Here is a 15,828-nt window from a genome sequence, read left to right on the forward strand (position 1 = left end):
TGGTCCCTCAAATTCTAAGAAATATACGTTTAGTTATTTAATCCTAAAACCGTTAACAAAAAATGGTCATGTTATGATCTTAAATACTGATAAAACATTCTCAAATACAAATATATTAAGTTTAATTTTCAAATTAATCATGGTTGTTAAAAAAATCATCATACTAGCTTTAGTTCTGAATATAAAATTTAGTTGGAGATTCAATTTGATCCTAAATAAAAAGTGTCAATTCATTTTATCTCATATATTTATTTATTTTTTCAAAGTAACATCTGCAATGATTACACATGTTAAAGAGTTTTCATTCTAATGCACATAATTAATCAAAGTATTTTAAGAAAAAAAACAACGCCTATTATTCGTAAATATAGGAAAGAGCTAGACACAAAGCTTTGGTCTTTCAACGTGGGACTGTACAAACAGAAATAAGAAACACCACTTTATTTGTGAATAAAAAGCTCACTAGATGACCATCACAGGTGTTTTGAGACCGACCAAATATATTCCTAAAATCTGAGACGCCTTAAAAGGGGCCTTGATACAATGTTGCGTGCCAGACTCGTCACTGGAACCTTATTTAGGTGACAAGTGGTGCAAAGTCGTGCTATTTACACAAACTAAGACGTTGTTCTTATAACTATTAATTTTTTTATTCAAAGACACGAAGAATTTGGAAACACTATGAATCCTAAATTCAGCGTCGATCTGTGTCGGAAACTTTTCTAGAATTTTCTTCAAACAGTACTACTTTTTTTAAAAATTATTTTGTTGCCGAAATCTAAGCAGAAGTAATTAATAATTTAATATACATATTCTATCTCTTTATTTGTGAATATATGCTTTTCGTATTGGAAAATGTGCAGAATCTTTGTCTGCAAACCCTCTCTCTCATCTCCATGCAAAATAAAATAAGTATAAATTTGTGAATAAATTTATCTCAATTTATCTAAAAAAATACTTTTAAAAAGTATTTCTGGCATATCTAAATATCTCTCAAACAATAAACACGCATCCTTTCTCAGAGAGCCAAGCGGCATGACTGGTGATCAACCAGAAAGCTTTCAACTGAAACCTTTAAAATTTACAAATTGTTTTGCCATTTATAACTAATCTTTCAACTTCGTATTTAAGTTTTCAAAACTAATTTCACGTTTTTTGGCTAAATTTTATTTCTGTTATTATCATTGCCCCACATTCCCTGCAGCCTCACCCGCCCCTCTTCTTTTTCCCTTTTCCCACGTTTAAGAACAGTGCAGTAATTAAATATATAGTGGCCCATGAAGTTATTCCCTATATCCGCGTCCCATCTTACTTTATTTTTTCCGAGGTTGATGCCATTGTTACATCTTACACCTCGACTGAAATTTTGTTTTGATTCCTTTGCCTTATGTTTGATATCAAGAAAATGGAGGGAAAATGAGAAGGAAAAAAATTTTAATGACCTGATTTAAAAAACTAGAAGCGTAGAATTTTAAAATTTTAAATAAAAGAAGATGTAAGATAAAAGAATAATAAAACTAATTAAAAGCTTTTAATCTTAATTTTTTTAATTTTTTTAAATCTAATTTATTAAAATTTTTCTTCATACCAAGTAAACCATTAGTTTTAAATCAAGTTTTCTTGTCTCTATAGTTTTTCCTTTTTAAAACATTAGTCCCCATAAATTTATAAGGACCCACATGTGAGCGTTGTTATCAAACTCACGAGTTGATTCTCCGAGTCTAATATTTTTTATATTTTCAGCTAACAAAATTGTATCGATTGCTCTTAAACTTGTGATAACTGTAAACTCAGTTAAACTTACGAGTTCATTTACCAAGTTTATCATTTTTATGTTTTTAGTTTATAAAATCGTGTCAACTCACTCTTAAACTCGTGCTAAATTTTTGGATTTGATTATCTTTTTTAGTGACTTTATATATGAATTTTATAGAAATTGCTTTGTTGAATGTGATAAATTATGAACATTGATGGATATAATTTCAATTATTTAAATAAAATTGTTCTCATTTTTATATATATTAATTATTTAATTATATGCTTTTAATACTAGTTTATTCATAAAAGTAAACTCTTACAAGTTCATGATTTGAGTTTACGATACGAGTTTATATCATTATCACGAGTTTGACAACCTTACATGTGAGTTTAATGAAATTAATGTTGTCTTGTATAGGGATCAAAACTTAAATGAACCAAAATTAAATTTTGTTAAGTCTTAAAAGTATGAATAAAAAAAACCCCCGAATTTCCCCCAAATTTTAGAGAAAAATTGGGGAATAGGCCCCAACCTGGTTCAATAATTCTCAACAACTATAATTATTCTTTAATGGCACATGTATACAACATGTCTTAAACTATGTGCAAAAAAATTTAATATAGAAGTTATTTGTATATGTTGCAAATAGTTAAAGAGTTGCACCTGCTGTAACTGATTATATCATCTCAAATTGACGAATTTTATCGGAAAATTTCACAATGATGAAATCGAAATTAAAAGTAAGAAAATCTGACATGAATTAAAATGTTGGGAATAAGATTTTATATAAAAAAAATTTATTTCTCCACTTAGTCGATTTTTTCAGTCAAAATTGATTTCATTGTCATCTATCAAGCATTTAAATTGCCTTTTCTATTTATGTTTTTAATGAATTTTGGTTATGATATTTTTTTTTTATGAGTTTTGATGTTGGTCCCTATATATATTTTTAGCGAATTTTGATTTCAGTCCCGACAGGTTTTGGTTCTTATTCTTATACTTTTAACGAGTTTTGGTTTTGGTATCTATATTAATGCTGCTAATGAAATTACTCCGTTAAACTCAAATCAAAATCATTCTGAAACTATAGGTAACAATGTTCTGGACTGAAAAAAATATAGGGATTTTTTTGGACTGCGAAAAAAACCTATAGGGATTAAAAACTATGATTATATTTGAAACTACAATAACTCAAACCAAAATTGAATGAAATTATGAGGACCAACAGTGATATGAATATTTTTTCCCTTTAATTTAAAGATTAGTTATAAATATTTCATTGGATTTATCAAATATTACCCACAAAAAGGGTTCTTTGATGCCTTAAGTGATTAACTAAGAGAACAATATATCGATGATTGACATTGATTTATGATTAGTTGAGCTCGTTTTGTGCATATATATTAATTTTTAGTTAAAGATGAAAGAAGGTTAATTAAAAGGAAAAAAATCAATCCAAAGTTGTGCAAAGTAGAGGAAATAGCTAGTAAGCTGCGTTGGAATTGTACATGGCATCTCACGAAATCGTCATGATTTGAAGGCATAAATCTGACTTTAGAAGCTGTAAGCGTGGGGTCATATATATCATGATTTGAAGGGACTAAAACCCCCGATATTGGAATCAACAGAAGAAGTTGAAACTATTTCTCCGGTCCTAAATATAAGACCCTTATACTAGTATATATAAAGGTCTTATATTTAGGACCGGAAGAATATAATATTACTTCTTAAACATAAGATATAGTTTGTAACGCAATTAAAATATAGTTTGTAGTACAAATTTAACTACAAAATAGACTTTATATATTTAAGACCGGAAGTAGCATACGAATAATGAGATATTTGATATTCGATTTATAAAAAGTCTTGTTGGAGGGAAGCTAGCATGGAGAAGAAGGTATGTCCAACTCCGCGAAGGGTAGTTAGGTTTGACTGTGCTGACTGAGAAGCTTCGTAGTCGGAGTATCCAATCCCGCGCGTTTTTCTCTCAAATTCTTTACTTGTGATTCTTCTGTGATTGGATATGTAGGTATGAAATAGTTTAATCTTTACTAATTAATTTTGTTAAAAAATCTTGAGAGAATCCCAATTAAATTTAATTAAAATATCTAAATTCAAATTTAACCTTACACTTTGAACAAATTTCTAATCAGGTCATTAGGTCTCATTAAAATTTTTTTAATGTTGCTAAATGATCAGAATGCTCTTCTTTAATTAAAAAAAATGTTTGTTTTACTCCTCCCAAATTGTTCCTCTTTTCTCTTATGATTATTTTTTTAGATAAAAAATAATTTTATACTCTTTAAAATTGTATATATAACTAAAACCTTTAAAAATATTTTAATCAAACATTTTAAATTACAATATAAGTACCCTTTAAATAAATATTTTGTCTATTTAAGCTGTTAAATATTTATTTTTAAGATTTTAAAATATTTTAATTACAAGGAATATTTTATATTAATTTGCTGCAAATTAAATTTTTCGGTTCAGATCCAATGTTTGCTTAAATAAATAAAGCTAACACAAATTATAAGAACATGATGTTAAATTTTTTGTAATTAAAATATGTTAAGATCTTAAAATAAATGTTTACAAACATGAAATAAAAAATATTTATTTTAAGGCTATTTATGTTGAAATTTAAAATTTTTATTAAAATATTTTTGAAGATTTTAGTTACATATGTACAAATTTTGAATACTATAAAATTTGCATGTGTTTTGGTCTTAAAAATAATCATAAGAGGTGAGAGAACACTTAGAAGAGTAAAATAATCAATTTTTTCATTTCAACTACAGAGAGGCATTATGGTCATTTAACAATATTAAGAAATCCTAAATGAGGACTCATTTCTAATTAAGGATTATTAAAAGTGTAGGTCTTAATTTAGATTTAGGTATTTCAACAAAATTTTATTGGGATTTTCCCAAAAATCTTCTAGATGCCAATTTGGAAATAAATTTTTCTTATTAAAATAGCATTATTATAATTACTAATCTACCCATGTAAAACACAACCCCATGAAGTCCGAAATCGAGCTTTTGGTCCCTCGCTCTGCCCTTTTACTCTGTCTTTTACATCTCTCCGTTCAATTTCTCTCTCCTCAGCCCTTTGAGAGAGAGATGCATCATTAACGAGAAAAACGTTACAGACTCTGGGGGTCATCTGTCAATTAACATATTAGTGGATGGCAAGCACAAATTCAAAAACAAAGAGATGAAATGTGGAGTATAACTTTTGTTTAGATTCGTAAAATAAATAAAACAGGGAATTTAAATGGAATTTAGTAGTTAAGTTCTGATAAAGTTCAAGGAAACACACACTTTTTAATGCCACGTGCTCACTTATACTGAAAGATGCCAGCTCCTGCAGCCTTTACTACTGTATAAATATATAAAGCCCTTCTTCTGTTGCGTTACTACTACGTCCTAGTCATTTACCAAAAAGAGAGAAGATCATACACCAACTAGTTCTGCGTCGACCAGAATGAAGAAGGCTAGGACTGGGAGACGCTTAATGGGCTGGCTTCAAGACGGGTTTGTCCTCTCCAAGACTGTACCCTTCATCTTTGGTAACATTAGTTTCTATGTCTTGCACCGACATGTTCTTGTATATGAGCTATATTTTCTTGCAGACAACGACTAAAGTTAACACACCTGTTCCTGCAATGATATTTGTATTAATTCAGGTTTGATCACAAGCCATGTTTTGATACAAAATGCGGTGGTGGATGTGTTGATGGAGTTCCTTACTGATGAAGATGAACATCATCAAAGTCTATGGAAGCTGCTATACTTACGAATTTGGTAGATATGATATCAGAAGTGCTCAAAGTTGCTATAACGCACGTATCAGATACATACACTGGTCCCTTCACTGTGGTTATCTTCTGCGCTGCCGCCTATGCTATGGTAAGATACGGACACCGCCCATTCTCATATGTCGTCACCTTTCTGCTTCACCTTCCTCCATGATGAGATACGACTTTCCATTTCCTCACGCACTCCTTCCTTGGGTTTTAATCCAAGATTGGTTGCCGTGTATGGTCCCCCCTAGCTCCAGCTTCTAGCTAGTTTGACTGTTACACGGCTTTTGATTCCATTATGCTCCTTATAATCTGGGTTTCGAATATGTTCTGGGTTATTTGCTTTGTTTTCTACTCCACTGGTTTCTCTGGTTTGATCTGTGCTTTGTTTCAACTGCTTTTAAATTGTGCTAGTTGATTGAACCAGAGACAGTTTTGATTTTTGCGAGTTGATTGAGTATAATCGAAATTGTCTGGCCCCCACGGAAAGATGGGAGAAGGGAAGCAAATACATTAACTAGGGTTATATTGATTGCCAATAAAAACAAAATTTGTTCCCCTCACTCCTAATATATCATACCAAACAAACGTTGGTATTCAACATCACATTTTGAAAGAAGTTCGGCAACGAAAAGGCTCTCTCAACCTTTGATTTTCTCATAAAATTTTGTGCTCATCATGTGGATCAATAAATAATTAAGATGGAGTGACAATGATCCAAAGTAAATGACATATGTTTTAAGTATTTGTTGAAAGAGTACTTAAAGATCAAATAACAAATGTATTTTTAACGGCAGGGGTTGATCCTGCTAGAGTTTCGTGGCATGTTGATTTTCGCAATAGTACTTATTGCGTTAGGCACAGCCGGGGAAGAACCGACGTCTGATTTTCTTGATAGCCAACTGACAAGGGAAGAAGTCAATAAAAAACGTACTAAAAGTGAGAAGAAACAAGAAGATAACGACTCGACAGAAGAAAGAAAATATGGCCCTGGATTTTTGTGGCATTTTGCTGCTTCCTTCATTGGTGGTGCTATAGCCATCTTTTGGTTAGGCAACAGAAGTTGGCCGACAAGGTTCGAAATTTCTTCTCTTGTTATGGAAATTATGTGTCTATTATTCTTCTGGGGAATTTTTTGGTATTACCCTGAATCACAAACTATGAACAACGGGGAATCTAGTAACAAGAACGATGCAGATGCTGAAAGCGAAGATAGAGTAGTTGAACCGGCTCGTAAGGAGGAGCAAGTGAGGGACCTGAAGAGCCTTTGTCCTCCTATCGTGCTCTTAGGGTTCACCTTCATCGGCTACAGTTTGGTTTTAACTTGTGGCAACACTTATTTTGTTATGCAAACAGACCTGTTGGATTCAAATATGGGTGAATTCGATGTGCCTATTATTGTTTTCTTTGTACTCCAATCTTCGGTTGCTTCTGTGGTCAGATTGATCCAATCAAGATATAAACTGATGGAACCAATTCGGAGTATGGCTGTTGGGATGTTTTGCTCAATACTTTGCGTTATTGCTGCTTGGCTAGTGGAATGTCGTAGGCTCTGTCTGATTCAGTTTATAACATACCCATGCGGGAGTATTTCCTTGAGCATCTGGTTTTTAACTCCACAGTATGTGCTGCTAGGACTAATGGAAGGATTTGCAGAATTTGGACTAGAGAGTTTCCTTCATAATCAGCTGATTCCTGAATCAATGAGAAAATTTGTGTACCCGTGCATTTCAATGCTGTTCGTGATCGGAACGTTCTTCAGCATGCTGTTTGCATTAATTTTTGTTTCCCGGATTCGCCTGGATCGGTGTTTTCTCATATTGGCATCAGTAAGCTTCGTGTTCTTTTTTATCTTTGTGTGCTTAGCGAAGTTTCTACTTGCCAAGTTTCAAGGAAAGGGGGTGTTGGAAGGACCAGCGAGTTCGAACGTGTCCAGGTGAATATTGAGATGGCGTTAGTGCTGTTATTAGTATGGTTGTATTAGCAGTTTACAGACGTTGTTTCTGTTTTCTTATAACTGCTGATCACGCTTATACTTTTTTACATCGTTCTTATTAGATCCTCCTCCAGCTCGGATGCTCAGCCTGGTGAAGCGGCAAGCCATGTGAATCAAGATCAGCTACGAAGAAGCAATACGATCATAAGGAAGAACTCGCAGCCGAACAGACAGAACAACTAGTTTAACTTATTACAAATGATTTTGGGCTGTACAAAATAGATATATATATATATATATATATATATAGATCAATTAGAAGGGGTATGCATAAAAGTATTCGTCTCAAGGAAAAATCCTAGTTAAAATTCCTTCTATTTTTGGGGTTTGGAATAGTGTGGATTTAAGAAGGAAAAAAGAAGGGAATGTTATGATGTGTTAAGAATCTCTTATGATAATAATCCACGTATCTTAATGCGTAGAAGTTAGATAGGATGGTCTTTGCGTAAAGATTATATTCCTCTCGTGCTCATATTAAATGATAAAAATAAGAAATTAATTCTCACCACTTTTACGATGCAAGAAATTCCTTGAATAATAACTCTACGTTTTTATATAGATCATCAAAATAGGTGAAGTTAAATCACATAAAATAATTGAGGAGTTATCATATGTAGTTATATTGGTATATTATGGAAGGATTCTATAGGCTACTTGCTACTATTATTGTTGTATGCACAGACCCCCACCCTTGACTTTTGTAAGCCATGTCCTCTCAAAGAAGCTAGGATTTCATTTTATGGGTCATTTTAAATTTTACATATATTGGTTAAGGTGCAAATTTATTTTGAAAATTTTCACTTAGAGGCATTGGGTACCCAAAAGCTTTTTTTTGGGGTGCAAATTTACCTTTAAAATTTAAAATCATAGTAATATTATCTCTTACTACTAAAAAACTAACTTTAACCGATAAAACAGTGACATTGATTTTTAACATTTCCAATGGTAGTGGATAACATTGCTATGATTTTGAACTTTTGCAGCACATTTACACCCAAAAAAAGCTTCAAGATATCTAGAGCTCATCTATGAAAACTTTCAGGGAAAAAATATTCAAAATGGTTGCTATCATTGTCACTATATTTAACCACATCGATAATCCAAGTAGTATGTGCTTGAATGTTTTACTCCTCCTACCTGCGAAATGAGTAGGGATGAATGAATGGTTTATAATGAAAAAAGCAGTTAGCAAAAAGTTTCTATTTAAAATTTTATTGGCTATAAGAACATGTTATATTTTTTATGTCCAAAAAGTACCATCACCCTACAATATTCATACAAAACAAGCGTACTTGAACAGAAACTTCTAATTGATTTTCCCATTTATAATTGTTATACACAATTTTTGTGTTAAGGTTAAGTTTCTGTTATAGTGATTACTATAAAATTTGTTTTGTTTGACCCCCTAATCATAACTTGTTGTGTCATCCACTTAATATATATAGTTTGATTTAGGGTTTCTGGTAGTAACTATAGGTTTGAAGTTTTTGGGTGAGAAAATATCATTATAGAATAATTTATCCTAAATTTTTTTTAACATGAGATTCATTATTATTCGGGGTATTTTGGTCTAAAATATATTTTAATGATGAATTAATAATGAGAGGGATGAAAATGAAAATTTAAAAATAAAGGGAGGTGTCTCATGTAACTTTGATTTTCTTTTGTTGGCCAAGTGCCAACTATGTAACTTTGATTTCAATAGAAGTTTCTAACGATTTTGAAAATATTAAAATAAAAAATATATTTATAATTAATATAAAATATTAAAATAAAGGCGATTTTGAAAATAGAAATGTCTTTATAATTAATGTAAAATAAAAGGGACCTCTACGTATTTTACTCTTTCCTTTGGCCAAGTTATTTTATACAATTGATTCGTGTTTGTCCTTGATAATGCCTCTATCATTAAAGTACTCAATTAAACTAGGTCCTAATTGATTTGTAGTTTAGGATTGACCTAGGTCATTACTTTCAAGGAGCAAGTTATGGGTTTCTTTAGGTAAAAATTTAGGTGATAAAAAAAATGCAATAAATTGGACCTAAACTAAAATGCAAAATTCTAATTCTAAATGCAAGATGCAAGCATCCTAAAATCTATATGAAAATTAAATTAAACTAAATAAATGCAATGCAATTTTGGGGGATTTTTTTTGGAAAAAATAATAAATAAGGAAAATTGACTAAAGAGCAAAGAAAATTAACAAGTAAAAATTAAGAAGTTCCTCTTCAAGTAAGGTAGAGGGAACAACTTAGGATTCGCATGAATTTAACCTTCATAATCTTAATCAGTTAATTAGACCAAAGGAAAGTGATAAGAGAATGGAATTAATAAGTCTAATTGCCTACTTGAAACTAAGGGAACCCTCAACTTTAAAAACCCTTAAACCATTAGAGAACTCATAACAGCATAAGGTTGATTAATTAAGCTTATTAAAACCAATGAAGATAACTCAAGTTAATTCTGAAAATTATGTTTGAAATTATCCAATTAAATAATCAGATAATTAATCAACTTAATCAAACAATTAAGAAGCAGAAGAACCCAAATTTTGCAATTCAAACCAGATTGATAATTAAATCCACAATGAAAACTCAATTATAAATGAAATTAATAATGCAAAAGTTCACAAACATAAATTCCAGCAAGTGTCTTAACACAAATAAAATCCAAATATCAATCCAATCCAAGAATATAAATGACAATCTAGAACTAAATTGTCTTACAAAATTACAACTTAAAATTATTTAAAACTAAATAATCTTAAGTCCTTGAATTAAAAAGATAAATGGAATATCACTCCTTATGGTCTTCAAGTGCTAGCCCAAGACTCAAGTCTCTTCCATGCTCCTCCCAAGTTGCCTTCCTAACAAGCTTAAGCTGCCATCAAAATGTCTCCTCCTCCAAAGTTATTAGATGCCATAGCCATGAATGATAAGGTGTGGATGGGAGTTTGGCCGTGCAGTGAGAAAGGAGAGGAAATTGATTATTCAATTGGTGGTGGGTTGCGTGACGTGAATGAGGGGAAGGAGAAAGTTGGCGTTAAAATTGTCCGTTGGCGTGAATATGGGATCAGTGATTTTGGGATATTAGGCGTTGAATTGTGCCTTCCTCCAATGGAGAAGGAAAGAGTGATATTTAGATGTGCCTGGAGGGATTATTTTGATGGGAGAAAAGGAAATTTTTATGGATCCAAAGCTCAAGCCCATTAGTAATTAATTGGCTCACTTGATATTAGTAATTGGATTGTGCTTAAATCCCAAGAAACAATCTTGCACCATTGGATTTCCTATGTACTCTTTCTTGACCTATAAGAATTTAAGTGCATCCATTAATATAGATTATATCCAAATATAATCAAAAATTAAATATCAGATATGCACAAAAATTAGGCAAGAAATTGCAAAACTTTCTAAAAATAATCTTTCTAAAAATATGAGACTTGTTTCCAAAGAAAGAGGAAAATATTAATTCCAAGTCAAAAATAGGAAATCTCAAAATATTTATATTTTTAATTCAAAATCCCAATTTTTATGTAAAATCCAAAAATCAACCAATTAATTCAATAATGCATAAAAATCTAATTAAGCTCAAAATTATCATTTAAATCCTAAATTAATGTGGGATAAAATGTATAAAATTTAGGCTTCATCAATTCCCCCGTACTTAGCCTTTGCACTCCTGGTAAAGCAAATGAAGACTAAAGAGCAGTGAAAGAACAAAAGAAAACCAAACAAAAGGTGAATGTTCCAACCACAAGCAAAAAGCAAGTCAAAGTAATAACATCTTTCTTATCCAGATGATCTTCTCATGAATCAATAAAACAAACATCATGGCAATTTACTTGACAAAAGGAAATCTAAGTCAGAAATCCCTCACTAATGTTAATGTGTATGTCACTCATCACTCAAAAGTGTATTGGCTTGTGTTTACACTCAAAACCATCCTATCCATTCCTCTTTCTATAGGCTTGACAAGAATCTAAATTCTTCACCAATCATAAAGCAATTACAAGCATAAATTAAAAGGACTTTTATTAGGTTGTAATGGGGCTAAGGTAAAGAAAGAAAGGATATAGTGTTTGGGAAAACCAAGGTGAACATCTTAGGAAATGAAGAGAATCAATAAAAAAAAATGGAATGTAAGAAACTAAATTAAACTTGAATTGGGTCATTCTTCTTCTTCTTCTTCTTCTTTTTCTAAGAACTTTTTTTTTTTACTTTCTTAGGTCGTTATGTATATGCTCTTTTGATGCGAACTTTCATATTGGTGATACAAAGGCCCGGTTACTCAAGCATGGATAACTCATTGGCACTAAGATGCTACTAGCACACTCATAGCCCTTACTGACCGTTTGACGCGAAAATCGACATTGGTGATGAAGATCCCCGGTTACTAAGCACAGCTTAAACTAGAGGAGCAGAATCTTGTTACAATATTTTTCTTCTTCTTCTTTTTTTTTTCAAATTGACCCAAACCATAATTCTAAATATGTTCCTCCATCCCAAGCATATATAATATAACACTCTTCAACTCCCAAGACATTCAAAAAGGGTAGGATTTTTTTTTTTGGGTTAAGAGGGAAAAAAATATGAAGGCTCAAAAGGGTTAAGCAAAGGATAAATGCATGAAAAGGGTAGGCTTTTGGCTTATCTGGCTAGAATAATTGAAATAAATACCTTTATCATCTTTATGAATGCAAATGCACAAATGTAGTCTTAAACAAGATTCAAGTCAAGTTCTAGATCAAAAAAACAGATAGAAGGTATACACACATGACAAGAAGAAATGCATTAGGCTCAAAACCTCACTAGGCATATGATTACTAGCTTAAATTCACCTAAGTCAAATCCATTGCCACTTAGTTTATCCGCTCAAGACATGATCAATTACTTTTCAAATCAAGAATGTATCATACTTGAATCACTTCAACCTTGCAATCTTCACATCCAGAACAAAACAAAACATTTTTTTTTTAAGGGGACACTAAAACAAAAGTAAAAACACACCCAAAAGGAAAAACTAAAAGAATGAAATCCCTCCCCCACACTTAAACACATTGTCTTCAATGCATAACGCATAGGCAAATCACAAAAATAAGTAGTATCCAGCACAGCCCAGCTCAATAATATGACAATGCAAAGAAAAAAGAGTGGAGGGAAGGAATACAACAGAGGCTATGTGGCATCTCGTAGTGTGATGACCTCTACATCTTGGGTAGAGAATCCCTTGTAGTAAGGGTTCAAGCGATGACCATTGACTGTGAAGCATCTTCCAAATTGCTCTCTCTTAATCTCTACAGCTCCATAGGGGAAAACATTAGTGACAATGAAAGGCCCCTCCCATCTAGAATGGAGCTTACCAGGCATGAGTTTAAGTCTAAAGACATAAAGTATAACTTTTTGGCCCACGTGAAACTCCCTTCTCAAGATGAGCTTATCATGGATAGCCTTGGTCCTTTCCTTGTAGATTCGAGCATTCTCATAGGCTTCTCTCCTAAGCTCTTCATCAAGTTCTTGCAATTGTAACTTTCTTTCAGCGCCAGCACTAGCAAGATCAAGGCTGCAGCTTTTGATAGCCCAACATGCCTTGTGCTCTACCTTTACTGGCAGATGACAAGCCTAACCAAAGACAATCCGATATGGAGACATGCCAATTGGGCTTTTATATACTGTACGATATGCCCAGAGTGCATCATCCAGCCTTTTGCTCCAATCCTTTCTGTTAGGTTGCACTGTCTTTTCAAGAATGAGCTTAATTTCTCTGTTTGAGAGTTTTGCTTGACCGTTGGTCTGAGGGTGGTATGGAGTAGCCACCTTATACTTCACACCATACTTGTTAAGTGAGCTCTACATACTTCGGTTGCAAAAATGAGTACCTTGATCGCTAACGATAGCTCTTGGGATTCCGAACCTGCAGAAAATGTGAGACCTGACAAAAGAAACCACTACAGAAGAGTCATTAGTACGAGTAGGGATTGCCTTAACCCTTTTAGAGACATAATCCACAGCAAGCAAAATGTAAACATAACCAAACAAAGTAGGAAAAGGTCCTATGAAATCAATTCCCCAAACGTCAAAAACTTCACAGAACAACAGAGGTTGTTGAGGCATCTTATGCCTCCTAGAGATATTGCCAACAAATTGGCACCTGGAACACTTCTTACAAACTCGTGGGCATCATAGAATAGAGTAGGCCAGAATAACCCACTTTCTAAAACCTTCCTAGCAGTGCGCTTAGCACTAAAGTGCCCTCCACAAGCAAGAGTGTGACAAAATGTCAATACAAATTCAAACTCACTATCAGGAATACATCGCCTAATAACCTGATTATTGCAAATGTGCCACAAGTAGGGATCATCCCATATATAGAACCCAGCATCACTCTTAAACTTATTTAATTGATGCTTATTCATATCAGTTGGTAAAATAGATACAGCCAGATAATTAGTAATGTTAGCATACCACGGAATAGTCATATCAACACCACAAAGTCTATTATCGGGAAAATCATCTAAGGGTAAAGAAGATGTTACCACAGGAGCCTCAATCCTACTCAAGTGATCAGCTACCATGTTCTCTGCACCACTCTTATCATGGATCTCCATATCAAACTCCTGTATTAGCATTACCTATCTAATCAAGCGGGGCTTGGAGTCCGGTTTCTTGAATAAGTACTTGATAACTGAATGATCTGTAAAGACAGTCACTTTCGTGTGGAAGATGTAAGAGCGAAATTTTTCAGGCCTAAACACAATTGCAAAAAGTTCTTTCTCCGTAGTTGTGCAATTAGACTGTGTGGCATCTAAAGTCCGTGATGCATATGCTATGATATGTTGTTGCTTTTCTATTCTTTGAGCAAGAACTGCACCCAATGCATAACAGAAGCATCACACAAGAGCTCAAAGGGAAGGCTCCAATTAGGTGGCTGAATGGTAGGGGGTGTAGTGAGTCACTTTTTCAACTCATCCCAAGCACACTTGCAAGCATCATCAAAAACAAAGCCCACATCTTTCTGTAGTAAACGAGATAATGGTAATGCAATTTTACTTAAGTCCTGAATGAATCGCTTGTAAAATCCAGCATGTCCAAGAAAAGAGCGCACATCTTTCACACAAGAGGGATATGAAAGATATGAAATAATATCAATTTTGGCTTTGTCAACCTCAATGCCATCATGTGAAACAACATGTCCTAAAACAATGCCTTTCTTAACCATAAAATGACATTTCTCAAAATTCAGCACAAGATTGTATTCAATGCATCTTTCCAAAACCCTATCCAAACTAGCTAGGCATGCATCAAAAGAATCACCATAGACAGTGAAATCATCCATAAATACTTCCATGCAATGCTCAAGAAAATCAGAAAATATGGAAACCATGCAACGCTGAAAAGTGCTAGGTGCATTACATAAGCCAAACGGCATGCGTCTATATGCAAAGGTTCCAAATGGACATGTGAATGTGGTCTTATCCTGATCCTCAAGTGCTATAGAAATTTGAAAGTATCCAGAAAAACCATCCAAAAAGCAATAATGGGATCTACCAGCCAATCTTTCAAGCATTTGATCTATAAAGAGAAGGGGGTAATGATCTTTTCTAGTCACAGAATTCAACTTCTATAATCAATGCATACTCTCCAGCTATTCTGAACTCTAGTTGGAACAAGCTCACCTTCATCATTACGAATAATAGTAATACCAGTATTGGGACTACCTGAACTGGACTAACCCACTAACTATCAGAAATAGGATAAATTATACCTGCAGAAAGTAGTTTAGAAACCTCTTTCTTCACCACATCAAGAATCAATGGGTTGAGTTGCCTCTGTGGCTGGCGCACAGCTTTGGCACTATCTTCTAACAAAATCTGGTGCATGCACACATTAGGGCTAATTCTAGGAATATCTGCAAGAGTCCATCCAATAGCTTTCATCCTTCTTTTTAGCACCTCAAAGAGGCGAATTTCTTCATCAATAGCTATGTCACTAGCTACAATCACTGGCAATGTCTCATCTTTCCCCAAATAGGCATATTTCAGCGAATCAGGAAGTGGCTTTAGCTCTAAAGAGGGAGCTTGCTTAGTTGAGGGTATAAGGCGCTTTAGATTAATGCTAGTCAAACTAGAAACCTGCACTGAAGACTCACAAGCAGAAGAGCAGACTTTCCTAACTTGGGAATCATTAGCAGGAACAGTAACTACGGAAGAATCAAGTAATATGCCACAATTCACAAAAGAAGTGCCATCAGTAGCACTCATGTCA

The 15,828-nt window shown here is 33.3% G+C and overlaps 1 protein-coding gene across 1 annotated transcript; it reads left to right on the plus strand.

Annotated features, from left to right (window-relative positions):
• The first annotated feature begins 5,541 nt into the window (after positions 1-5,541).
• Positions 5,542-7,746, plus strand: LOC114741189 (protein NRT1/ PTR FAMILY 5.9-like). Its single transcript, XM_028929442.1, has 4 exons — positions 5,542-5,673; positions 6,365-7,335; positions 7,434-7,520; positions 7,626-7,746. The coding sequence occupies exons 1-4, from the start codon at positions 5,542-5,544 to the stop codon at positions 7,744-7,746; spliced, it is 1,311 nt and encodes a 436-aa protein (XP_028785275.1).
• Positions 7,747-15,828: the final 8,082 nt, after the last annotated feature.

This window comes from Neltuma alba, unplaced genomic scaffold (genome assembly GCF_004799145.2).
Source record: "Neltuma alba isolate B1F8T4 unplaced genomic scaffold, ASM479914v2 tig00003314_pilon, whole genome shotgun sequence".
NCBI lineage: Eukaryota > Viridiplantae > Streptophyta > Magnoliopsida > Fabales > Fabaceae > Neltuma > Neltuma alba.